The following is a 26,280-nucleotide window of genomic DNA, read 5'->3' on the forward strand; positions in this document are numbered from 1 at the left end:
GCATTAGAAATGGACTGAGAACATTATTTTAGAGGCTGATTTTTCTAGTCTGAACGTAGAAACACGACCTGAAAGCTAGAATTCTGGGTCTGTAATGAAGACAACTTGAGAACAAGAAGAGATACAATATGGCGCTCAAACAAACCGACATGTGACGTCAATTTAGCATTTTCTGCGAGAAAAGTAAAGGTGAAATGGTTCTGGCTAACATTTATGGATTACAGTTCAAAGCTAATAGCAACCTGTCTGGCAAAACTAGAAGGCTACATGTCTAAAAAGGCCTAAACATCAGTTGTTCAAAATGTGTCACATATAATAACACTTTTATACGAGTAGTTCATTCATAATAAAGTTTCAAGTTCAAAGTTCAGTTCAAATTAACAAACTTTTCAGATTTCTTGATAGAGTTACTTAATTTCATCTGATAGGGTAGCCTACTCTGCGCTGCCTGCTCTACAACCTCTAAATTAATAAATGTCAACAAGTAAAGCGTGCAAATGCTTCAGTACGGCATCTGAAAGCTGTTTACTGAAAATTGTGCTTGATGGGCTAATTTTGAAACACCTCATGTGGCAGTACACTACTTGCCAAACTACATTTTTATTCAGGGCACAAACAGGATGAGCAGTCCCTCTGAAAAATTCCCCATTTGCTACCAGGTCACACTGGTGTGATGTGAAAAGGAAGAGTTTTTTCTGATTAATGTGTCATCTCAGCACTGGCTAATAGAGCCTAATATGCAATTAACATTTTCCCCATGAACTGTCTCTCTCCGACTTCAGATATGATGCTCCACCTGTAATTACAGCCAATAAACTCCTTCAATCACCATACTCTGCTCAGATCAGGGTCATCACAGTTAATCACAGGCTGAGCCTTGATAATGGCCCGTTGTTCATGAAGGGCAGATGACGCATGAGGAGATAGGGAAATTAAATGTTATTTCTTTTAGATGTTGAGAGGCACATTAGCCAGTAAAAGAAAAAGACAAAGTGCCAAATTACAACTCAAGTCTGATGTGAAATACACGGAGGCAGATTCATTGCACAGTTGAGATGTTTTATTATTGCATGCCATTTTCTCTTCACATCCCTAAACACAAAGAGGTTATCCGAAGATGAGAACATAATCCAGATGAGATACCAGTGAAATGGGCTGCTGAGTATCTGATGAAAGAACACAATGAAGAGAAAATAAAGATTTTTTTTGAGTGGCATTTGTGTATGCCAGTGTCTAAAGACGCATCACTGTCTCTAAAGCGCAGTGACAGCCAGTTCCACACAGTAAACCCCCTGCCCTAAAGTCTATGCTTTAGCATTTGCAGTAACTGCATCCATAGATGCATTTTCACTTGGATAAATATGTACGTTTGAAGTACATATTTATCCAATATAACTTGCAATATTACTGTCAACTGAGGCAATCAGTCAAACAATGAAGATATGAAGAAAAGTAAATGTACTGCTTTAGCAAGTCGCTCACTTTTAAGTAAAGCTCTGCCACAGATGATAATTGGCATGCTTGCGTGAACACAGAGCTTCCACTGGTTTGACAGACATGCAGACACACAAGCCCTTGGATTTAGTTTGGACCCATTTTGAGGCTTGAGCATCTAAATTTACTTTCAGTTCTTTGGCAACTTCACATCACTAACCACGTTCACTTGGAAAAGTTTATACTTCTTATATTATTGTTTTGTTGAGAAGAAAATTAAATCTAAATCCCAGGCCCGAAACTTCTCTTTAAAGACCACACTCAGAAATGGTAAGCACCCATTCTCTCCCAGACGTAAACAAAACACTGAAGAGCAATACAAAATTAAAGCAGCACTGCAGAGAGAAAAGAGGCGTTGTTTTGCCTCAGACTCATTTTGGAATGAGTCGGAGGCACATCTCTACAAGGCCTGATGGATGTGATGAAGTCCTGGGGCGACTGCAGAAGAGACGCTGCCAACAATTTAGGCTGGGCAGCTGGATAAGATGTTCCCGCTTTAATGGTATGTAGCGGTTGTGCTGCCGCATCAGTCATCAGTGTTTGTGCCAGGTCGGCGCTGCCATGGGACCTCTGGAAGACCTCTCCACCACTATCAATTCATCCGGATTACCACACGCCTTATAGTGGAGCAGAAGGTCCTGTATGGCTCGCTCTTCGATCTGAAAGTACAGAAAAAGATGAAAATAAATAAATAGAGATAATGCGTGAGGATATAGTGGGCAGCAAAGCCGCATTTTATTTGAGGGTGAAATGGGAAATGCTGACGCTGAACGCTTGAAGATAATTAGTCATGCCACATAATGGCAAGCAGAAAACCACAGGGGGAAAAAAGTGTGGCAGACTGGCCACAGCTGGAGAGGAGCAGAGAGAGCTGTCATAAATGAGGAGGGTCCTCATTTCTAACCAGGACTGCACAGAATGCAATGTTCATTAGATCTGCAAGTAAAAATCATCCAGACAGGAAAAGACTGGAGACAGAAGGAATACCACCGCAATGTTTTCTAGCTGAATGCTGCCTATAAAACCTTCACATTTAGCCACAGCAGCAGTGTGTGCATGTTTGAGGGCACCAACACACACGGCCTCATTACCTGGATGAGCGCCAGCGGCTTCTCTCGACTGCGGATCAGTGCGGCTTCCTGCTGCTTCTCCTCCTCCACGATGGAAGCAAAGGTCACCAGGGAGGAAAGGGGAGGGCTGCCCACTGCACCCATTACCCAAGGCCTGAGGGGAGATGCAGGTGACACACACACACAGAGGATGGGTATCAGTGACTGTGCAGTGACAGTGAGAGCAGCAAAAGTCTAAAGGTGAACAAAGGTTGAGTAAACCACTGCTGACAAGCTTCAACGAGTCAGTGGCCTGCTCTGTCCACCTAGATTCAGCTAACCTGTTGTGGGATTGCATAACCAGACTGAATTTCAAATAAATCTCTAATACACAGTTTGGATTTCCAAAGAATAAGGGAGCAATGTTTACAATGTCTTGTGAGCTTAACTTTAAAAGCATCTTCTCCATTTGATCCCCAAATATGGGTTGATGTGTTTTGGACGACATCAAAGGGTCTTCATCCTATTTTTGTTCCTTTTCCCATTTCTACTCACTACTATGCTTATATGCAGCTTTGCTTATTACTTTTCTATTGATGACTTCCATCCTGATAAGAAAACCAGGAGTTTTATCAGATTGTAACATTGCTGCTCTTCTTCCCTTGCTGTCAAATGAAAGCAGCACTCATTCATGTTTCTGAACATCTACAGCAAACCTGCAACAAATAATGCTCAAAGAATTTGTAGTCACTCGTGATGCATGTTGTTCATATGGATGTATGTGTGGAGGGGTTATTCTGGCCAAAGGATACCTTTGGAAATGCTTTAAGAAGACAAGACAAAAATAACAGTCTGACATTTGGTCAAATCAAAGATTAAAAAGGCATCTCTATAAAATCTGTCCCAGAAGGCAGACACGAGAATGAACGAGGCTACTTCTGCTTCCCGAGCCCTGAACTCATCATCCTTTGTTCATCCAAATACAGAGAAAGTCTTGAAACCTGCTCTCTGCTCTGTGTGATCCGATGCGACATGATGACTGCTCTTATCAATTCTGATTACCATCAGCAGCCTCGCTTGAGTGCCGCACACAACTGTTTAACATCAAGCCGTCTGCTCCTAAACACTGCAGCAGAAAGTATGTGCAAACAGCGGGGGAGGTGCGACACTGCATTAAAAGACATGTACTTGCATCAGCTGCGGCTGCATGCTTTGATGACTTTAATGCTTTTCGGCCTGACACATCGAAGACGGCATCAGAAGTAGGTCGCATATAAAGAGCAAAGCATACCATTACTACAGCCAGGAGTACAGTGTGTGTATGCTGTTTATCCAGCTGTATGTGGATGCTGTAAAAGGTCAGGGTGACTCAGTCTCTGAGGGCTGGTCAACCCAGCTGTACCGGGTCACTCAGAGCTATTCACCTCCCTCAGATCGGAGCATCACGCCGCTCTCCATGTGTCTAACTGGAGACCCCGTCAGTGCCCCAGCACTTGGAGTCAACAAGTTCTAGCCTTCCCTGAACAAGGAGTTACAGATAAACACTTCTTGTTCCTTCCCTTTTTTTAAATTTTTTATACTAATCTTGAAACCACCATATTCATGACACCTCTACACTAGATTTCTGTTTTCAATCTCCAAGTGGCAGCAAGTCAAAAGACTGCATTCCAGCTATTGCAAAATATTCAAATTAAGAGTGAGGTTCTGCAAAATGACTATAAAGACAGCTGGGTATGTTGATGCGGGGCTGCAGACAGCAGTGAGCTGATAACACCTCAACAGTGCCTCCAAGTGGAAGTCAGCAGTACAAAGTAAAGCAGGTGCTCGTGCTTCAAACTCAGGATTCAGTCAAATTCAGCATCAAATCAAAATGATTTTTAAGTAAACAAAAACTAAATGGGTGCAACATCTGACTCCAGTTCTTGGCTCACAGAGCAGAAAATGCAACCTAAACTGCAGTTAAGCCCCTTTCAGACAATTCACTGTGCCTGAGTGATTCAATTATCAGCTGAAGTTTTTTTCCTCACCCACCCCCGTCATATGCAATTGCCTTGCTCACCCAGTCGGCCTCTCTTGCTCGCTGTTTTCAGCACATTTGAATGTGACCCTCCTGGCAGCAGGTGCTGCACTGACAGGAGAACCCAGGGAACTTTGGACCCTCTGTGTTCCCGTTTGTCCCAAACTGGTTAAACGGTTCTCTTCCTCCTCCAGTAGAGCCCGAAATGAGCACGAGGAAGGTGGCGACTGGACAGGTGTTGCCCTGTAGGTGGAAACAAATAAAACATGCAGAACTTGTTAATTGCCACTGCTCCTTTAAGCAGATCTAAAGATTTGTTTCACTGTGGGGAAACCACCAACACGTTTTTTTTTTCCTCTGCATCTTACTTTGCATTTCCTGTAGAGGGGTTAATATAAAACACTCCAGTTAAGAGTTTTCTGTCCATAATGAGCAACTTTTCCTCCATGAACTAATTCTCCACCAGTCTTTACCGTGTTGTCTCATCCAGGTGAAACATTTTTTAAACTCATTAGGCACACTTAAAAACAAATCTGTCAGTTTGATACTTCCCAGCATTCCACTTAGAGGCCGTGAACCCATCAAAAGGAACACAAAAGATATTTCACCACAGCTCTTAAGTCGGGTCCAGGAATCTTCTTCACTCACCAGGCCTTCCCACTGCTTTTGGATGGAGTGGTTGAGGGGGCTGCTTTAGATGCTGGAGAATCCCCACTGGCCTCCTTGTTGGCCATGGCCAACATCTTCCTCTGCTTCTGAGACAGCTTAGTGGAAACAGGAGAGTGCTTGATGTTGGTGCCAATGCTGCGTGCAGACAGGAAAATGTGCACAGCTGAAGTAAACGGTCATCTTCATACGTGCACACAGAGCAACAAGCACTCAAGTCACACCTAATTCCAAACATTAAAATGCATTCAAATCTGAGGGTGCGCATGCAATCTGCATACATCACTCACTAAAAGAACGTGAATGCTTTTCTTTTTCCAAGACTAGATTAAGGTCATTTTAAGTCCACAAAATTAAACTGAATATTCCCTCACCTTCCTGGGCTTTTAGGAGTCGCCCCCATAGATTGCAAAGAATTGGCCTCCATGTCCATTATGGTTCTCAGATCCAAGACTGGAGGAGCATTTGCAGGACTGCAGATTGTAGAATAAAAACACAGAAGATGTATGCCACACAACTACATTTACAGCTGTTCCTTGTTAACTTTGTATGACAATTTGCTCCTTTCAAGGAAGCACCTCATCCAAATGAAGGTTAACTGATATGGTAACATCTGTCAAATCTTTTTTATGCATTTAATGGACAGGACAGTTGAAGAGAGACAGGAAGCAACTGCTGCCTCTACACACGGGGTGCCTCCACTACGCCACCGACCAATCCCATCTGTCAAATCTTTAACGAGCATTTTTAAGCACAGCAGGAGAAAGTTTCATACATGTGACAAATAAAGTGCAAATAAAGTGCTCCTTACGGTGGAAGGACCTTGTGAATGGTTTGTGGAGTGGAGGTGGGGGGAGTTGGGAGGCTGTTCTTCAGGGAAATTGGGGTGCTGGGTGGGGTCCTCAGTCTCTGACTGAAAGCCTTTTCATCCTGGAAGGGGAAAAAGAAAAAAAAGGTTTTGGGACTCCCTCCAGTTCTCTCAACCATACCTTCAGAACTCTAATCTGTCACCCACTGATGCAGGCTCATAAATATTAGCTCAGGTGCGTCTCTGCAGGCACAACATGAACGAATTTGTCGAAAGCACCATTGCATGTTTTCTATCGATCACATAAATAATCAAATCTGCAAATGTACGTTAGTGTTTGTTTTATGGTAAACTACTAGCAGGAAGCATAATTAAACTAACTGCAAAGTTCTCAGACTGTCACTTTTTCCCCAATTCTAACTATGAGCATGTGTGACATATCAAAGGTGAAAAATGAACCTCGGCTCTGTCGTGAAAGACAGGTGACTGCATGTCTCTGGGACTGCCCACCCCCATGTAGCTGCCCTCTGAGTCTGATGTGAGGAGCTCCTGCAGGGACTCCGTCGAGTTGGCCGTGGTCGACTTCACCAGGACCGGAGACGCCACTGAACAGACAGAGAGTGTTATTTTTAAATTCTGGTGGTTAACACGGCAACAAAGTGTGTCACTTTTTATATGAAACATATTTCAAACAATACATTCTGTGTGTGTGTGTGTGTGTTCATGTCAGTAAGTTTACCTGCACGAGGTGGGCTTTGAATGATATCAGAGAGAGTGTAGCCCCCTGAACTGTCAGAGCGTCCCCTTGGTTTCTTTTTAGCCTTTATCTTTGCCTTCTTTAACAGGGTTTCCCTGAAAACAGTGTTCAGCGGTTATGAGCAGATCATTATTTGGGGCAAGGTAGTTAAAATGTTTAAAGATGTCAGCTAAAACTCAGATGGTGTCATGCTTTAAATCTATACACTTTAAGTGTTTACAACACCATCTTATAGAGCCATCAGTCTTTGATCACAATGACTCTATTAATGACTCAATGCATTGCAATGTCTTGCATCCTCAAATTATAGTCTAACCACACACAGCATACAAGTGTACAGAACAGCGCCGCCCTGGAGGCAGGCAGCCTGCTGCAGCAGCTCGAGACACATTGTGCCTTTCTTTGCATCTTCTTGAGAGCTTTTTTTCTGTGAAAACACAGATTACTGAAACATTTCTCTACGCTGGTTTGGATGCTGTGCTGCGGGAAGGACTTCTGCGGGTAACTCTTTTCACGTCTGTTATGATGCATAACCATGGCAACAGAAAAGTTATTAAACCTGTTGGAGCAGCTAACTGAGCTTTCCAAAGCCCAAGTAAAGCCTGGAATAAGACCCCCAAATCAAGATGGGTTGAAGAGGAGACGCCTTGGATGCAGAGCAGGAACAAAGTGGAGAAAAAAGTGAAAGAGGGTTAAACCATTTCTTCCCTTGATCATCATGGGAGTTAACTGGCAGATAAAATGGACAAGCTTGGACCTCTGATGAGGACACAGCAGGAATATCAGGAAGTCATTTTTTTTCATCCCCAATCGAGACATGGCTGCATGAACACCTCTCTACTCAGCTTTAAGACTATACGGGCAGACAGAGACTGACGACAGAGAGCCAACAGTAAAGGAGGAGGATTACAGAGCTCGTTAACAACAGAAGGTGTAATCTTGGACAGGTCACTGAGAAGGAGCATCTCTGCACCCCAGATGTTGAACTGTTGGCTGCGAGTTCCTGTCCACGCTATCTACTGTGAGTACACTTGTGTTACCTGCCAATGCTGTAAGTGCACTCATAAGCTAAGTTGCTGCCAAGCTACAGAAACAACAATCAGCCCATTGATGAAGATTTCTACCACACCTTCTTCTGCACTACATCTTAACTTTCTACATGTTTGTCATCTGATTTATATATTTTTTGTCATCTATATACAAAGAAAATCTTTAAGAATAACACTACTGAAGCAGTCAAATTTCCCTTGTTATCCTTTCTGTAAAGTTAAGTTTGCCAAGCCAACTTATACTGCAGCTCCAAAGGTGTTCAATAGCTGGCGAAACTCTCCTCACAACTGAATCATTTCTAAGATATCTATGAAAATGGTCTCAGTTTTGGGGATTCTCTTTCCTCTCGCGGGCAGACAGAAACTCATTCATTCTTGGCTGGCCTGCTGTGCTCTTTGAGGTTTTAGAGGGAAGGTCAGGGTGTTAAAAAAATTATTATGTGTATTACTGATCTAATTATTGCTTTTCAGGGAGTTTATGAAGCCTAAAGTGGGCCCAGATGCACACTTTCAAAATACTCAATTACTTGTATTTTCAATTACTGCAACGTTGGAGCAAGATAACAGCAAGATTTTTTTATTTCAAACAGTAACTTTACTGTTTCTCCAAGGCCATAAAATAAATAATAATAATAAAGAAATCTTCACACTAAAGTGAGATATTTTATATATGAACTGATATGAACTTCATTTTGTTTACCTGCACGAGTGATCCAGTTCTGCCTGTGGTTTGGGGGTGAAAGCAGAGTCCAAATCCTCCTCCTCATAAAAACTAAGGTCTGGTGCACCGGGGTATGGGGTGATGATGCGCTTTTGCATCGCTGGGATCTGAAATCAAATTCAGAACGCTGAAATGGGAAAGCCACAACCCCAGACTGTTAACTTTGTGATGCAATACGAGGCAATCCATCTGATCCTGTACACGTTTCTATTTAAACACGACCAAGACAGAAGAAAATGACCATCAGTCCAATGCACACACACAACCAATAAGAAGTGGAGGTGAGGTGGAGATTCGAAGGATCCCATATGATACATTTTGCAAAGTTATTTTTATGTCCACACAATGAGTCTTTGAAAGCGTTTCAGCTCAATATACCAAACAAATCATTCATTACGATTCATTCATGCTAATATATCCCTGGTACTCCAGTTAAAACAGAAGCACAATTTCCTACATTATCATTGGTCCTGTAATATTCCTAAACTTTTATACTGGATTAATAACACAGAAATAACAGAATAACACAACAGACGACTTGTTCCCCATGTTGGTAGATATGGAACCTGCATCCTCTTAACTGTCCCTTCGCTCTCTGGTTTGCTCTCAGCTCCCTTTGATACCTCCAACTTTACCTCAAACCCAGTGGTAACTAATTCTATTAGAATCTGGACTCAAAGTAGGAAGAACCTAGGCCTCCATAGGGCCTCAGACCTCTCCCCCATAGTAAACAATCACCTATTTCTGCCCTCTTGCACTGATTTGACCTTTCGAACTTGGTTCAACAAAGGGATAACCAAGTTTAAGGACCTTTACAACCAAGGGACTTTTATGTCCTTTTCAGAGCTCTCAGTTCAGAATCAGACCCCCAAATTCTCCAGTCGTCTCCCAGAAATACTGGTTGACTCGCTATTGGTTCTTGATCCTGTACAATTTCTAGCATTTACAGCCACATTAACTCTACTCTTGATGGCCCAGCAGTGGGCCCCAAGGAATCCTGGGAGCAAGAGCTTGGAACCACACTGCCTGAAGATTATTGGCAACCAGTTTTACGGTTGCTTCATTCCTCTTCCATCTGTGCGAGGCACAGCCTCCTACAATGTAAAGTTGTACACAAAGTTCACTGCACTAATTTGAGGCTATCTCGAATTTATCCCAATGTAACGGACTCCTGTAATAGGTGCAAACAATACCCAGATAAACAAGTATTTTCCTAATTTATGTATTTGTTGTATGTACTCTGAACATATTATGAGACATACAATCAGAACGTTGGGGGGGTGGGATAAAAAGATGGTGAAGGAAGTCTTCTCTGTTTCACTGCACTGTTGTGTTGCATCATGTGAAATTGCTTCCAATAACAAAAAATAATTTTTAAAAAGCTAATTAGGAACAGCTTAAAAAAAACTTCCCAGAACACAAAGTAATACAGCAATCACAAAACGTATGAAACACGCCGGATGAGGCCCAACTCACAGGACCTACAAGATATCCTGAAAAAAAGGTCGTATTGTGGTATCAGACACCACTGCAATCCAAAAGGTATCCTGTCCGAGCAGCAGCAGGTCAGAGCACTTTCTGCACCTCGAATGGACCTTCACAACATCGGGCAGGCCTGAGTTTTCCCCAAGAGTCATAATGCTACAATCTGCCAATTTCCACTTCTCTTTTAGGATGTCTTCTCTGTGAGGAATGTTGAACCTGAACCTTTGCTGATTTATTAGGACACATCATGTCCTTAAGCACTAAAGACTTTGCGGATCACTTTGTAGAAATATCAACAATCCAAAAAAAGCAACAAACCAAAATAAAGTGAATAAAGAAAACCTTGAAATCATGAAAAGTTTATTACAGGCTGGTATGCCTCTAGGAGTGGAGAGTGACTCACCATCCTTCTGTAGGCTGCAGAAAGCTCCACGAGTACTTCGTCACTAAGAATATCCAGAGCTCTGAGGACAACACAGTGAAATAAAGAAGCAGACACTTACTTCTCTGTAACCCATGCTGCTTTGTAGCTCATATGCTGCATGAGAATCAGACAGGATCTCGTACAAACGACATACTTTTAATCACTGGATTCTAATCATTACTGTCAAAGCACTGTAATAGAATGGTCTTTGGCTTAATTCTTGTTGCTGTGGATAAAGAAAATAAATGATACAATTCTCACTTTGACTCGAGCAAGGCGGCCATGTTGAGCACAATGAACTGGAGGCAGGACAGTTTCAGCTGCTCTGCATTGTACATGGTGGCAAACTCCAGCAACTCGGCTGCATTTTTCAACGTCACTGAGAAGAAAAGCAAACGCTTATTAATTTAGTTTCCGTCTGCTTGCTGTTTTTAAAACCGTCACTGATGAACTTGTGGTGTAATGACATCATAAGAGGAAAATGTTAAATACTTCATATTGCCTTGAATAAATGCAATAAATAAATGTGTTTAAAGCAGAGGAACACATACCCAAGAAAAGGACTTAATTCAGACTCAAATGATTACTGATTTGGAGTTTGTTTAAACATAAAAGCCCAAAATAAAATAAGGGGTATTCAGAGTTTGCCATCAGCCCCTGTCAATATTTAAACAGTTCTATGAACATATCCAGTCTGCTGCTTTCAAACATCAAAAATGTATCATATTTGTTCATTCAACCCGGCATGAATGCAGCATTATGCCCACATGAAAGGGGCTAACAGAAGGTAAGACAAAGAACATACAGTTCTCTGTGATGACGACCTCGCACATCTCCTTCAACCGTGTGATGAGCAGCTGGTCAGCAACAACCAGCACGTTGCAAACAAACTCCACATTCAAAGACTCTGAGAGGGCAAAAAGGGGAGAACAAGTTCACAAATCAGCCTTTCCTTTCAATGATCACCCAAATCTTACGGCCAACTCGAAATGCCAACATAAAACTTGGGACTCTACCTTTAGTGGTGGGAGACTCGTCTGTATAAATATACTCGAGAATGACTTGTAGAATTTCTGAGCTGGTAGGCATCTCCAGTGCAGAACAGGATGTCGCCTGAGGGATGCGAGACAGAAGCACTATTAGCTCGAATATAAGTGTCAGGCTGTGGAATCTGACACTGGTGACTAGTTTAAGAAAGTAGCAGCGGGAGATCAAGTATTCACATACCTCAATCCAGGGGTTTCCAAGCATGCTGTTGAAATATTCTGGGGAAAAAAGATGGACAACAACATATAAACACTAATTTTCTGAAGTTTCTGTCACACTTGGTTAAAGCAAAACATATGAGGCAAACATTTCAACAAAATGGAGATTGGCCTGCACAGCACTTGGCTCGTGGTGCAAAATACATCAGAGTTACACTTGACTGATGTGAATTGTTAGGGTTTTTAACATTTATCTCATGATATACCCTGTGTTACAATTACCTTACTGTGCCTTTAATTGTATTGCTATGCTTTAACTGCATTTCTTACGCTTTACTATACATGTCCTATATGACATATACTGCATTTAGTTCCAATCATGTGGCGAGGAAATGAGGGTGCTTGTGAACAAAGAGAGATGCCTCAGGACGGAGTCTTCCAGAGGTCAACCGAGTTCACCCGAGTTCACACTACAAACCAACAATGGCTGATTCACACTAGTTTATTGATGTATCTCTTTGTATGATTGTCATCAAGGTCTCACACTCTAATTGGCAGATTTGCCTCCATTTGGAGATGCATACGTAAACGACCGACATTCTGATTTTTCTATGAAACCCTTTGTTTTTGTAAAGGTCTTCCCCCTTTCTTATCTCTGAATAAAACCAGGCTGCTGCAATGAGGGAGTCGGAGATTGTTGTAGGTTGCTTAGACACATACACCTGTGGCTGAAGCAGCGACGGCTCTCCCCTTTTGCAAAAGCTGAACTTTATATTGATCTCTTGTGTAGTTCTTTCTGTTTAAGGTGGGACTTCGTTAGTAAGAACGAAAAACCCCATCATGAATAATGGCAAATATCTCTGTTTGCTTACCAAGTCTTGCACAGAGGACACTTTTGTGACAAGGAAACTCTATCCCATCTTCGGATTTCAGAGTGACATCACAGAGATAAGAGCTAAAAACACAAATGAGAAAATGAAAATGAGTGTATCTGGTTCATTTATGTCCATGGCTACCAAAACCAACATAAAGTCTCACACCCACCATTTTTTCTGGTAGAATTTGGGTTTGCTGCCAGTTTTCTTGTTTACGACATAAATTTTTCCATCCTCATATTTGACACCATCCAGACTGAAAGAAGACAAAAGATAAAATCAATCGCTTAATAAAACGTTATGAAAAATGACGGTAAACTGATTTCATACTGGGCTTAGAATACTTAGAATAAAACGCAGGCTCTTACCGTGCCGACAAGCTGCCCAGGCCAAGCTTTTTTGCAATAGCCTGTAAGGTCTTCACAGGGTTTGCCCCCCCCTCGTTGGCTCCGGCCTTTTCACCTTTGCTTCCTCTCCCCTTTTTGCCAGGCTTGGAGCCCTTGTTTTTGGCCTTGTTGCTCTCACCTTTGTTCGAAGGGGAAAGAGAGCGGTACACATCGAGGGCTGGACACCTTCTCAGATCCAAGTCCTGCAGGCTGCTGATAAGCCTCTCTTGCTCTGAATCCTGCCAACAAAGACATTTGAACACAGTCTTAATGCAGTAAGCACAGCCGAGTCCGAGGTAACAGATTTTCCAGGTCAACTCAAACCTAGGACGAAGAAATACTTTCAAACTTTGGCTGCTGCGAGTTTATTCAGGATGTTTTAATGAGACTCAAAGACTGAAGCAGCTCAAGTCAAAAAGAAGTTTCCCCTGAAGGAATGAGGCTTAATTGGCTCCTCACCTGGTTTTGTCCTGCAGAGACCCCTGAGACTCTTGGTCGGGCCCCGTGCACCAGCAGCTCACAGGAGTCTGTGTAGATGAAGTGCAGAGCATATTCCAGCATGTCCGCTGGGATTTTTTCCAAAATGAGCAGATCGCAGCCCACCGCGTCTTCGCTCCTCCTCACTTCCTTATCGAGCTCATCGTCGACGCCACAGGGCTCGGCCATGAACTGCTTCCGGAAGAACTCGGACCTCATGGACAGAATGTACTTGTGAGCCGGGAAGGTGCGATCTCCAGCTTGAAGCGTCACATCATGGATGCTGTCCGTTTCATCCGCTTCACCAAGAAGGTTCCAAAAGTGTTGGGAGAAAGAGGATGGAGAGATGATGGGAACCTCATACAAGCTGGAATAGAAACATAGAAGGGAAGCATTAAAAAACTATTTTAATATTCATTACACAACACAATTCATTTCAATCAAAGTAAACCTTTTGGGGAGAGTCCTGTTTCCTCCACTAGATGGCAGAAGTACCAGATAAGGTATTCACATTTATGTGGATTCAACATGGAAAAACCTTTAATGGCATGTGATGTTGCAGTTAACTATAAATAAACCCACAGGATGTGGAATCTGATGAACTTATCAGGATTTCTAATGGTTGAATCATCGCAGAGTTGGAAGTCGGACGACAGAGAATGTATCCTCAGGTTTGGGATTTTCCCGTTTATACAGGAAACGCTTTTTTATGCTTCAACTGAAAAACAGCGTGCACTCCATTCAAACTAAAGAAATAATGCAACTGCTCTAAAGATAAGCATCTTTTTTTTGTTTGCTTTTGGTTCTGAAGTGCAGTGTGTTGCACACAAGTGTTAATTTAGCCAAGCTGCCTCACTATAATACCATCCTACCGTTTTATTTCTCAAGCATGTATAAAAAAATCTAATCTAAAATCCCACAAACAAATCGTGTCTATGAATGCATTTGTTTTTGGTAATGCGTCATTACAGATACAGACTGCACGCAGGGTTTGCTGTGCTTCGGGGGAGAGCTCGAACCTGGTTTTGGGATCCGCCTGAAGCACTCCAAAATTTCGTCCCTTTGAGTCCATTGTGATGCTGACAGCTCGGTGGACAAAAGGGAGTTTCTCCAGGCGGATTCGTTCATACAGGGCGCCTGCATCTGAATGGCCACACACCTCCACGGTGACATCTGTAAGGAAATATCAGTCTATTTTATATCGATCCATTCTCACATCGTTTCCTTTTTAAGCTGCTTGCCTCACTTTTCCATCATTTTTCTCAACTTATGCCATTTTATTAACTTGCAAATAGCACGAACATGCTTGTTCTTCTTTAAAGGCAAAGGCTCACTGACTAGTGACAATGTTAATCAATGACAGCATTTAATTTTTTTTGTTTGTTTTACAGCCTGAAAACATGCCACCACAGCGCAATAAGAAACAAGAGAAGCAGCACCACAAGGTGTACCTGCAAAGAAATACACCGCCACACATTTCCAAGGGGCTCTTAAGACATGATTAAAAGGGTTTAGTGATGTACTGTTGCATCCCATTTTGTTCCAAGAGCTCTTACCTTTCTTCTCTCCAAACTTCTTATATTCTCCAGCCCACACACCACTAAAACCCTCCCCGTCAGCAGTCACAAACATCATGCTGTTCTTGCTGAGAGCGATATCAGACATGAAAACCTGACGTGGATACGCCCACCTGCACTGTCTCACTGAGCTGCCCGAGGAACGCCAGCAGAACACCTGGCAGACCAAAAAATGAAAGGAGAGTTACACAAGTCTTAGTCATCACCGTCATCTATAGAATACCACACAGTGTTTTTGGACAGTATAGCCAGCCACTGTGCAGCACGGGTTAGATAACGATAGGAAAAGTAAAGTTGTGGCAAAAAAAAGGAACATTAGGATGCATTCACTGCACTTAGAAGCTGAGGCAAAAGCGGTTTTGTAATTAAATTACAAAATAGTTGAATCAAAAATAAAAAGCCTTGCCCTTGACACTTTACTTACCCTCCCCGCTTCATCTAATGCCAAAACGGTCACCTTTTCCCCTCCTCCCTCATTCAAGATCTGAGGATCTATTCTATGGTCCAGACTGCCGCCACTAACCAGGACCTTCTTGATGTTGAGCTGCCTGAAAGACACCAAGCAGAATCTTCAATTAGAGAAAGAAAAAAAGAACTAAATATATCGGCAACAAAAAAAAGTAACGTAATTATCAGCTGCCGTTCATATGAGGCGTAGATTATAAAACCATTAACTCTGTGTTCCGTTTCCCTCCTTGTAATAAGTCACCTTGAGGCCATTTTCTTGCACTGGTAGTCAGCCAACAGATAAACATCCCCTTTCTCCGTCACAACTACTGTTGCTCCATCGCTAGCTGCTGCCATGGCTATGGTAACATCCTTGTTGTGAAGAGCCGACACCTGCCGGGGAGCCGTCACACACTTCTCCCCATTTGGATCAAGCAGGTATCCTAAGAACCAGACATAGGCGAGTACAAACTGTATACTTTACTCTTTAGTGTCATTCAACAGCGGCTGCGATGGCTGAGCTTCACACCTTGCAAAAAGTCTCCTCTACAGAAGTAAAAGAACATTTGAACCACTCTACCACAGCCAGATCAATATTCAGGTTGTATACAAAACAAACAAAATACAACTAAATGTCTCTATGAGCATGAATGGTTACACTGTTATGTGCTTTATGCCTGAGCTTTGATCTTAATCCAGCTGAATCAGAATGTTCAGTCACATTATGCAACTGAAAAAACAGGGCAGGTCTCTCTCATTCAACTGGTTTCGCTGACATCGGCGTCGAGACTTACCCAGCTGTCCTCCGTTAAGTCCTATGGTATACACAGCCTCCCTGGTCCAAAGCACTGTGTGGAACCTCCCCGCCGCAACTCCAATCACTGTTCTACCTTTCAGCGTTTTGGAGAACACCTTCATACAAAAACACATTAAAAGCATGGCGTAAGAGGTTGCATCAAGACGAAAGCCCGCGACCAAATTACTCTTCCAAATTACCCATTTTTCCATCGGCATTCCCACCTGTTTAGGAACATGTGCCGAGGCGGGAGGAGGAGCGAGGCCCAGCTGGTGGAAGGTGTTGAGACCAAATGTATAAACATAGCCCTCTTCTGTCAGCACCACTGTGTGGTCTTTAGCTGCTGCCACCTGGGAGCAGAGGTGGGACATCAGACCCTCCACCATTCGCGGAACCTGGAAAGACGAATGCCGAGGAAAGAAGTAAATGCAGGCACTTTAATAACCTTTTCCAAATTCAAGCTATAGCAACGTCTCCTTTGTTTTAAACAATCAGAAGCACTGATGGATAGATGCAGAGTCAGTTTTTATCAATACCTTCGTTGTATTCAGTTATTTAGTTTCTGCTAAAGAGCTTAACTATTGCTCAGATAAACTTAACGCTGCCTTTATGATGTGCTTTAAAATAAATTGATTTTACCGACTTAATGATTTCTGTATCAGTAAATAGGAACGTACACTGTCATTTACATCAAATCAGAGAAAATTGTGTCCATGTATGTGTGCGAGTGAGTGAAGTTAAAGCTGAGTTTTTACGCAGGTATAAACATGGGAAAAAATTTTAAAAAATAAATAAATCGGTTATCTTTAGTAATTATCAACCATAGCAGAGGCGACCCCAGCATCTTCCACGAAATGACTGATACGACTCTTCACTGCCACCTCCAGTGTGATGTACTACATAAGATTCATGTTGGAATCACTTTCTGGGTGGAACATTATAAACGGGTTATTCATTTCCCTCATCTATTTGCCAAGCATAACTGCTCTTCTTAGAAATCCATTAACAGCCTTTAGAAGATTCATTTCTGGGAAAGAAAAGAGTTTCCAAGTCAGCAACCCAAGACACCAAACCAGAGAGAAAACAAAAATAAACAAAGTGAAATTGGTAATCTGTCTTCATGCGATTAAGGTCAAGGAGGAGGCTCCATCTTTATCAGCTCCGGACAAGACGACTGGCTCAAATTCATATATGCTGAAATATTTTTAAAGCAATGATATGTACGCAAACACAGCCAAAACCTAATATCCCTTAGAGGCAGTTCTTATTTTCATAGACTCAAATGACACTACAACCTTAGGGTTTGTCCATATGCTTTGAGTTATTACAAATGTACATAACAACAACTGACATGTGAATCTGGAAAAATAAGGACCTGACTGAACTAAAAAAAAAAATTTAAAAAAAAATTACAAAACTCAGGTTAAAAATGAAGGTGTCCACTAAAAAGAGGAGCCTGTTAAACTGCTGGCCTTACACAGAGGAGCGTAACGGCATCAAAAGGGAATACACAACAGATTTCATTTTTCATCATGTTGATGACCAAGAACACATTTTACCAGATAAGTCTGTTCGTCTCCATGGCCAAGTCTCCCTCCCTGCCCATGTCCACAGGTGAACACCTGGCCTTTCTGTGACAGGAACACCGAGTGGAACTTGCACAGGACCACCTAAAAGGAGAAGAAAGGATGAAAGGCATACCGAACTGTGAGGTTTCTTTGTTGATTTTAGTTTTAATACATTTGTTTTACTAAAAGGTGAAATTCTGAAAGACTCGGTTGTACCTAATAAGGCTCTCATCATCATCACTTTGAACTAATAGCATACGCTGTGATACATCTCTTTCCATGTCACTCAGCCAAGCCCTCTTGTAGTGACAGTAAAACACTACGCCAATAAAAGGCCTGGGCACAAGTGGAAAAGCAAACATCATTACTAATACATTGCTCCCTTCAAACCTTCAACAGAGCGCAGGGATGTTTCCTTAAGTATCACATTGATGTGGACATTCACACACACATGAATACACACCAGCGTTGCTCATTTAATTAAAAACATGCCATTGTGGAATTAATATTTAACCTCTAGCACCTGCTGGATTGGATTAAGAAGACAAAGACAACACTCTGTGCCACTAGGTCATTGTGTGGCCATGATATCGGATCTGCCTGGCCTTCACTAGCTTTATGATATCACTCTGCAGGACGAGTCCAACAAGTCATCAAGTAAAAGAAGAAGAAATGTTTTGAAAAAGTCTTCTGAAAACGCAGGTCAATTAGTTGTTAAATGCATAAACTACATGAAATATTAAATATTAAAAAAAAATTTTAAAAAAAGTTTAAATGACTGTCATTCTGCATTACGAATTGTACTATATTTGGCACCTAGAGTGTACACACACACACACACACGGTAGCTGAAATTGGGCCAACTCCCAAATAAGTCATCCAGAAGCAATGTCCACGATCCACTGCAGTATTCCAAATAATGAACAAAGCCTGTATGATTCACTCCATTTATTTATCACGTGCAATTTAAAAACTCTCAAACACATCCATCATTCCTACAGCAGGGGATTCAGGAATGTGAGCCAACGTGAGTCACAAAACATTTCTGAGCCTGCCGTTGCACCCTGAGGTAAAAGGGCTTGTGGGAAGAGAGCGTTTTGCTGGTTTTACCGAAGAGTTTCAACTTTCCCCCAAAAATCAATGTCACATTACTGACACTGTCTTGCACCACCCATGACTTCAGACAGAGACATGTGCCAGTGTTTTCTGTTCAGCACGGGGGAAGCCCTGCGCTGTAGGAAATTATGAGTCCAACTCTCTTGAGAGCTGGCACAACAACGGCGTGTTGTTAGCTTACCTGCTTAATATAAACTCCAGTCCTGGCAAACATGTCCACAATCTCAGGGTGATGTCGGCTCTCCTGATTGCCATGGCCGAGACTAAAATTTGTATTGTTTCCCCACGTGTATACTTCTGTTGGGTCTGAAGGGATAAAAAAGCACTATTAACAAGCACGGCCCCACATAGCAATGTCTTCACCCGAAGCTTGAGTTAACGATTAAAAGTTGTCCAAATTCAGACTTTTAAATCCTGGACACTCTTTCCAATATTCATTTTATGAACTATGTGCAGACCATGGACAAAAATGCTGAAAAAAAAAAAGAGGTGACATTGCACAGGGAGAGTTAAATGTATACGTCTGGAAGGCCTCACTGAGACAGAATGAATCAGTAATGCCCATAAGCCCAGATAATTATCTGAAATTTCACCTTTCAGCTGTTCTTACCAGTGTTTTTGAAGACGACATGTGTTGGTCGGTCCTTCATTGTCAGGTCCAGCACAGAGAGACCCTCCTTGTCCAGGGTAGACAGAGGTCCACCATGCTGAAACAAAACAAATCCAAATGTTTAAAAGATCCTGATTTTAAGGGGGGAAAAAGCAGTCCAATCTAATGACACCACACATAACTCATCTGGTATTGTCAATCCTTGTTAATGATTCTACAGAACATACAAAGCAACTCTTGACAGAAACAGACAGCACCGTTATGAAGATCCACCACTGACACGTACCTTCACCAGCGATATGAGACAGTGGATCTGTCCATAGAAAGCGCTGCGGTGCAGAGCAGTCCAGCTGGACTCCTTATCCTTCACCATCAGGTCGGCACTCCTACTCTCCAGCAGCCACTCCAGCAGGGCCTTCTTTCCCAGCGAGGCTGCCAGATGAAGGGCTGTGCGACCAAAGGCATCCCGCAAGGTGGTTGCATTGTGGCAGTGTGAGGTCAGGAAGGCCTGGAGTTGCCCCTCAGATCCTCCAGTTAAGGCTGCGATCACCTGGTCTGCGTGTTGCTGTGACCGGCATTTTGGGGTGCAGTACAATGGTGCCAAACTCATCCTGACCTTCACCAAATCTTTGCTGCAAAACCTCCTCCCTTTTGTTACAAGGTCCTTCTGACAGCCCACCACCCACAATTACAACGAAACTAAAAAACTATGCGATGCGTGGTAACAAACCTATAACACGGTCACTAAAATCGCGTCGTGGAACAGAGATACTCTCCAAAGAAAAACGAAAAGCATCAATAACTGGTCGAGATGGGTTGGAGTGCTAGAATTGTGCTTGTGTTGAGGTTCCACCGCACCCTAGCAACTCCAGAGCCTTTGCTTGATTTGCCTCAGTCCACCATCTCGACCAAGAATCGATGACAAATCAAGCTGCTTGCAGCATATACTGGCATCAGGAACTCGATAAATACAAAACTTTTCATAGGTTTTATACAAAATTGTACAATTGCAAAAATAGCTTCTTATCTAATTATTTACAAAAGGCAACTATTTGAAAAACCCTCCGATCTTCTCATCCAGCAGTCCAAACACCAAACTTGAGGGGAAAGGCCTCCTTTCCCCCAAAAAATTCTCACTTTTCTTTTCAAAACTCCATAATTGTAGAGTGCACCTGAGGAGGAAAATTTGAGTCATTCACTCAAGCAGCAGTCAACACTGACACTTTATTTACATGGTAGCAACAACATGTAGAGTAATCCTACTTTACCCTTATTATTTTTTAGCTAGAGGGCAATTGAACTAATTTTTCTTGGTACTGAAGACCAAAAAGTCTAGCTGGTTTATATTTAAGCATTTAAGATTACCATGACCTGAATAACAGAGAACTCATCAAGAAATATGCAATAATTAATGTAGAATACTGCAAAAATAAAAAAGACTTAATTTCAAACTTAAAAGCATTACACCTGCTGAGTTAAAATAGTTGATAGAGGTTTCCAATGTTAGCCAAAACTTCAGGATTATGTAATAAGCTTTACCAAACACGAACTGTTAGGTTATCAGTGTTGCCTGCACTCTTAAATATACTCATCTAAAGTACGCCGGAAATCAAATTTGATATGAATTTGTTTCTTAAACGGACAGCCATTTCCCACACTGCTTATGTAACTAGCTGCACTGGCAAGTTATGCACAAGCTAACGTTAGCCACTTCACCTCGAATTAGCTCATAAAATCCAGATGGTGGCATATCAAAATGCGCTATGTAGTTTTAAATGCTTACATCCTCTGTCAGGGCAAAAACACTGACAGAGGTAGGTTTATATAGCATTTCTTGATCACGTTTGGCAGATAATGCAGCTGGGACGTCTAGCTTTACTGACACATCATCGCAAGCTAGCATTAGCGGATTGTAACGCATAGGAAAATTCGTAGCTTTTCTTACCTTCCGCTAGATAAAGTAAGAAGAGGCCATTGTGAAAGTCGCATCAACGATGTAAATCCACTGTGACATAACTACAAATTGGAAACGTTAGCGGCTTTTTCACTGGTGCCAAATTTCACAGGATCGAAATCCTGCAGGTTAGGTAGAACCCCTCGCTAATAATGAGACTTGTGATTGGTCAGAGCGCGTACATCCTGATATCCTATTTGCTGATTTTTGGGTATGTTACTCGAGAGTGTGCTGTTGCTGTCTGATATCACGTGAAATGTTGCTTTTCTTATCTTAAGGACGACATCATAAACATGAATTATTACATCATAAAAGTTATTGGAAATTCACAATAAAATAACTCTAATGGGTGTTCAATCGTTAAACTTGATCTTATTCTCATAAAATAGCAAATAAAATGTCATTAAAAACATAATTTACAGGTGTTGGGCAACAGTAACAGCTGTAAAAAAGCTGTGGAAGATGTTTAAAATCATCTCTAAATTGAGTAAAAGTTAAAATCATAGCAGACAAAAGTCTGTTTTTTAAGCATATCGTTCTTGTGTTAACATGAGAGGTTAGTGTCAAAAGTGCACAGGTTCACCTCAACAACATCATGTTACTTACAGCAGTTTCTACCCCACCCTTTAGACTTTGTGTGGGGTATCAGTTTCATTCATAATCCAGGTGACATGGAATTTCTCTGATGATTGTCCCTTTGACCCAGGCTGAGAATATGAGAGGGCTAGGGTTACAAATACCTCATGTTGATGAGCATGCCCTCCATCACCATTCAAGCATGAACACATCCACAGTTTTTCTTCTCAGTGGTGGGATCCTGCATGATCCAGCACAAAGTGTTCCCACAGCAAGGTCACAGCTAACTTATTTCTCCAAATAAAATGTGGACAGACCTGATCTTTGTTTGATCAAATAATGTTATTGAATCATCACTGTTATATAATATTGATCTGATTTCTCAGTAGATATCACATTACAAATGTTTTCAGCATTCTTTCTTTTTAACCAAGCGTTTGAATTGTTGAGAAATGATCTGATGATCTAATTTCTCTCACTTCCACTGAAACCTTTTGTCTTTCAGTCTGAGCGAAGCAAATGATGACACTTTGTGTTTTCTTGGCTATTTTTTCGAGGTTGTTGTCTGTGTAGTTCTGTGTTTGATCAAGTTTTTTCTGCAATGTTGCAGATGACTTACACACGCCTATAACACCCACAAATCCTGAAAGGAGCTCAGGCTTTCCACACAAGCAGCAGTAAATATGGTTTCCTTAATGTGACATTTTCAGTACATCACATTTATGTGCTTCTTTTAACACTTTTATTTGGGCATCTTGGTTCTGTCAGGCTATCTGTGGGTTCCAGAGACTTATTAGATTTGTACTGAACTGCACAAACCCCCATTTGCATCTTATGATAAGCCTATAAATCAAAATGGTGCACCCACAGGCATCCCCCCAAGAAAATCAATTTTCCCATGTCAAACAACATTATATGAAGTCGACGTGTTCTAAAAGATACAATATATTTGATGGAGACTTAATTTTGAGGTTCATCAAAACGATTTCCTTTATGCAACAACATATGTGGAAAACTTTAGATTACGCTTAGGTGAAACTTGTGTGGGTTTTCTGTTCACCCTCCTATTGTTGAATAATGGTATGGTCCCTCCTCGAGCTGTAGTTCACGGTGCTGCTGCTGGGTTTGGTTTCTCCCTCCTAACTCCCTGCGATTTGAAGAGAGGCAAGCTGGAAGTGCGTATGTGATATATTTCTCCTCCGGGAGAAAGAGGGCTTTGTCTGTCTCGAACACAGTAGCCCGAGTGAGTTGTTTGCCGAGTCTACGCTCTGTTCTTGTTTTGGCTGTGACTGTAAAAAAAATATCGTGTGCCCTCTTTTAAAAAACCGAGGCTCTGGAAAACAAGCGAGGAAGACAGTATAAGTTTGCGGGCTTCTTCTTTGAAATGTAGACATATCTTCTCCCAAGTATGGTGTGGGGGTAGTTGAATGGAGTGGCAACTGGGAGCAGTTTCCGAAAGGATAAAGGTGGGAAACGCTGTCGAGAAACTTTGTTCCCCGCGGGAAGACAAGGCGGTGACTTGTTGAAAAGCAATCATTACGCACGTTCCGCTCACGCGGATTTTCTTCAATCCAAGATGCGCCTGTTGAGCACGTCGCGCGGGTCCAGCCACGGAGAGGTCAGAAATAAACGGCAAAAGTGTGGTACGATGCATTTGCTTTATTTCCTCGCGTTCGTGCTGTCTTGTCACGGCTGTCCGGACAAATGTTTGTGTACCTCGGAAACTGTGAAATGCCAAAACCAGGACTTGGACGCGATTCCATATAACATTCCAGCCAAAACCAAATTCCTGTTCATCACTGGAAACAACATTTCCAATATAAGTGAGTCCTCTTTCCCTATCTGCCTGGAATTCCTAACAGATCTTGATCTCAGTGGCAATGAGGTGGAGCATGTGGATAAGATGGTATTTGTGAATTTGCCAAACCTGACGCAGCTGGACCTGAGTAACAACAGAATCCAGACTTTCAGTGACAGAGCTTTCCCCCACGACAGTAAACTGCAGCTCTTAAACCTCAGCCGATCCATTCATAATGATTCATTTGGAGATTTGGTCTTAGATATTCTACACAGTGCAGATTTTCTCCAGCTGACCACTTTGGACCTGTCCAACAATGACCTGGCGTTTCTTCCACATGGGACCTTCACCAGCCTCTCCAACCTGATCAGCCTCAGCCTGCAGAACAACTCGCTCGTCACCATCCAGAACTTGACTCTGAAGCAGCCCCCGCTGCGTGACCTCGACCTGAGAAACAACAGCCTGAAGGATCTGCCCGCCACCTCGCTGGCGGAGTTCAGCCTCAAGCCTGGCCTCCAAATCCGGCTGGCGGGTAACACCTGGCGCTGCAACTGCTTCATCGACAACATGCTGACGTGGCTGAAAAACTCCACTCAGGTGGTGGACGCACAGAACTTGACCTGCACAGACCCAGATGTCCTGAGACACCAGCCCCTGCTGCACGTGGAGAAGTCGCAGCTGAAGTGCTCAACCGACATGGAGGGTGTGCTGGAGACCTCTTATGTGTTCCTTGGACTGGTGCTGGCCCTGATCTGCGTCATTTTCCTGCTGGTGCTCTATCTGAACAGAAAGGGTATTAAGAAATGGATATACAACATCCGGGATGCTTGTAGGGACCACATGGAAGGGTACCATTACAGGTACGAGATAAACTCTGACCCACGTTTGGCCAACCTGAGCATCAACTCGGACGTGTAAGGGGGGATGGGACACTATGTGGGACCCTGCAGTGAGATGTCAAATGACTGTGCTCTTAAGATCTGCATGAAAGTCTTCCTCCGTTGCCCCTAATCCCCCAACCCTCCAAGTAACCATTCAGATTTCAGCCTCCGCCGCATGTCCCGCACATGTACCTGGCAGCTCTGATGCCAACTGTGTTTTCTCCGTAACATTGCATGGACAGTGAATCGCAGCAAAGGGTTTTTTTTAGGAGAGCTGCTCAGAGTGATGTGTTCCATTTATGCTTTTACGTAGGGATGAATGGATGGAGAGCGCTGACTTTTAGGTAGAAGAATACTTGCCGAGAACATTCTGCTGGTCCTTGCATCCTTTTCATTATGCCTCTGCTGCAGAGATGATGTTACACCGCTTGAGTTTGCCATTTTTAATATGTGAATATGTAACATGCAGTAGACTGTGCCCTTTTTCAAATGATTATAGTGTTCTCTGCATAGTGTCTGGAGTTATTAGATGGATGTGATTGCACCTTTTTTTTTTCCTGTGAAGATATTCATCTAAATAAATTGCTTGATTTCTGGTATCTCTCTGGACTGGGGGGCCTTTTAATCATCAGTCTGAGGAATGTGACCCAAAGACTTTGACGGAGGAGTTCAGGGCCACAAGCACACACACGCATTCCTGCGGCTGGGCCAAAGCTTGCATGAGCCACATGATAAACAACTTTTACCACATTGCAGGCACTTTTATTTCCTTTGTAGTTGTCTTTTTCATTAACAAGCAAGCTGCTGTGGTGAGATACAAACTCATCCTCAAGTTGAATAGAGGACATGGTGTTCTCTTTGAATTTAAATGAGCTCCTATCAGGAGGTGTAGGTGATGAATAGTAGCCAGCTGTTATCTCCTCTCCAATTTGCTTCCTCCTGGGAATCTAAAAAAAAAAAAGAAAAGATTTTTGCTGCAAATTCCAAAATAATGTGCCAGAGCTTCAGCCAGCTCGTGCATGTCGGCGCATATTGTAAGTATTTCAACACGCTTCGGCTGCAAAGAAAAGGTGTGTGATGTTCTGTGGCACATGCAAATGAAGGTAAACTGAACCCGAGATTCTCGTGGGGCACACAGAGGTATTATGGAAATTAGCTTTTGCTTTTCGCGTAACGCTGCTTAGGGGGACTGCTGCATGATCCATGAGGGGAAAGCAGTGTCTCATATTAAGCGCTTAATAACTGTCAGCTGCTTTTCATTTCATGCTGGTCCAGCATAGCACGGATTAATAATAGATGCGGGGTACTCCTGTTGAAGGGTTATAGCGTGCGTGTTGCTGTCTCGCAGCCTAAATGAATGATGTTTGTTGTGTCTGCGTGCAGAGAGTACGGAGAAATGTCCCTCCTCCGTCTCTGTCCACCACAGCAGCGTGACACGCGCACAGATTTCCCTCACAGTGTGCCAAGCCTGCATTTAGCTGCTCAGCGGTCGGGCTTCGCGGCACATCTGCTTTGTTTTTGTTGGATTTTTTTTTTCACAGCTG

General features: G+C 42.5%; 2 protein-coding genes across 3 annotated transcripts; one reads left to right on the plus strand and one right to left on the minus strand.

The window, feature by feature from the left end:
* Positions 1–1,050: 1,050 nt before the first annotated feature.
* On the minus strand, positions 1,051–21,649 carry ibtk (inhibitor of Bruton agammaglobulinemia tyrosine kinase). 2 transcript variants are annotated; one of them, XM_072394812.1, is made up of 29 exons: positions 21,473–21,649; positions 19,814–20,699; positions 19,528–19,624; positions 19,099–19,223; positions 17,793–17,903; positions 16,458–16,628; positions 16,232–16,349; positions 15,700–15,880; positions 15,415–15,538; positions 14,970–15,147; positions 14,433–14,586; positions 13,396–13,780; positions 12,919–13,175; positions 12,720–12,806; positions 12,548–12,630; positions 11,698–11,735; positions 11,487–11,583; positions 11,276–11,377; positions 10,732–10,849; positions 10,450–10,510; positions 8,541–8,668; positions 6,774–6,886; positions 6,545–6,639; positions 6,038–6,156; positions 5,601–5,699; positions 5,209–5,364; positions 4,603–4,803; positions 2,586–2,718; positions 1,051–2,153 (listed from the first exon to the last, which is right to left on the minus strand). In XM_072394812.1, exons 2-29 carry the CDS (start codon positions 20,135–20,137, stop codon positions 2,028–2,030), a joined length of 3,981 nt encoding a protein of 1,326 aa, XP_072250913.1. In that variant the 5' UTR covers positions 20,138–20,699; positions 21,473–21,649; the 3' UTR covers positions 1,051–2,027. The 2 variants fall into 2 exon arrangements, with proteins under 2 accessions (XP_072250913.1, XP_072250912.1); XM_072394811.1 differs by having other exon boundaries at positions 6,494–6,639; positions 21,473–21,648.
* Positions 21,650–23,190: 1,541 nt separating this feature from the next.
* On the plus strand, positions 23,191–25,426 carry tpbg (trophoblast glycoprotein). Its single transcript, XM_072394813.1, has one exon. The coding sequence runs from the start codon at positions 23,634–23,636 to the stop codon at positions 24,771–24,773; it is 1,140 nt and encodes a 379-aa protein (XP_072250914.1). The 5' UTR covers positions 23,191–23,633; the 3' UTR covers positions 24,774–25,426.
* Positions 25,427–26,280: the final 854 nt, after the last annotated feature.

Source organism: Leuresthes tenuis, unplaced genomic scaffold (genome assembly GCF_036924035.1).
Source record: "Leuresthes tenuis unplaced genomic scaffold, fLeuTen1.0.hap1 SCAF_10, whole genome shotgun sequence".
In the NCBI taxonomy this organism is placed as follows: Eukaryota; Metazoa; Chordata; class Actinopteri; order Atheriniformes; family Atherinopsidae; genus Leuresthes; species Leuresthes tenuis.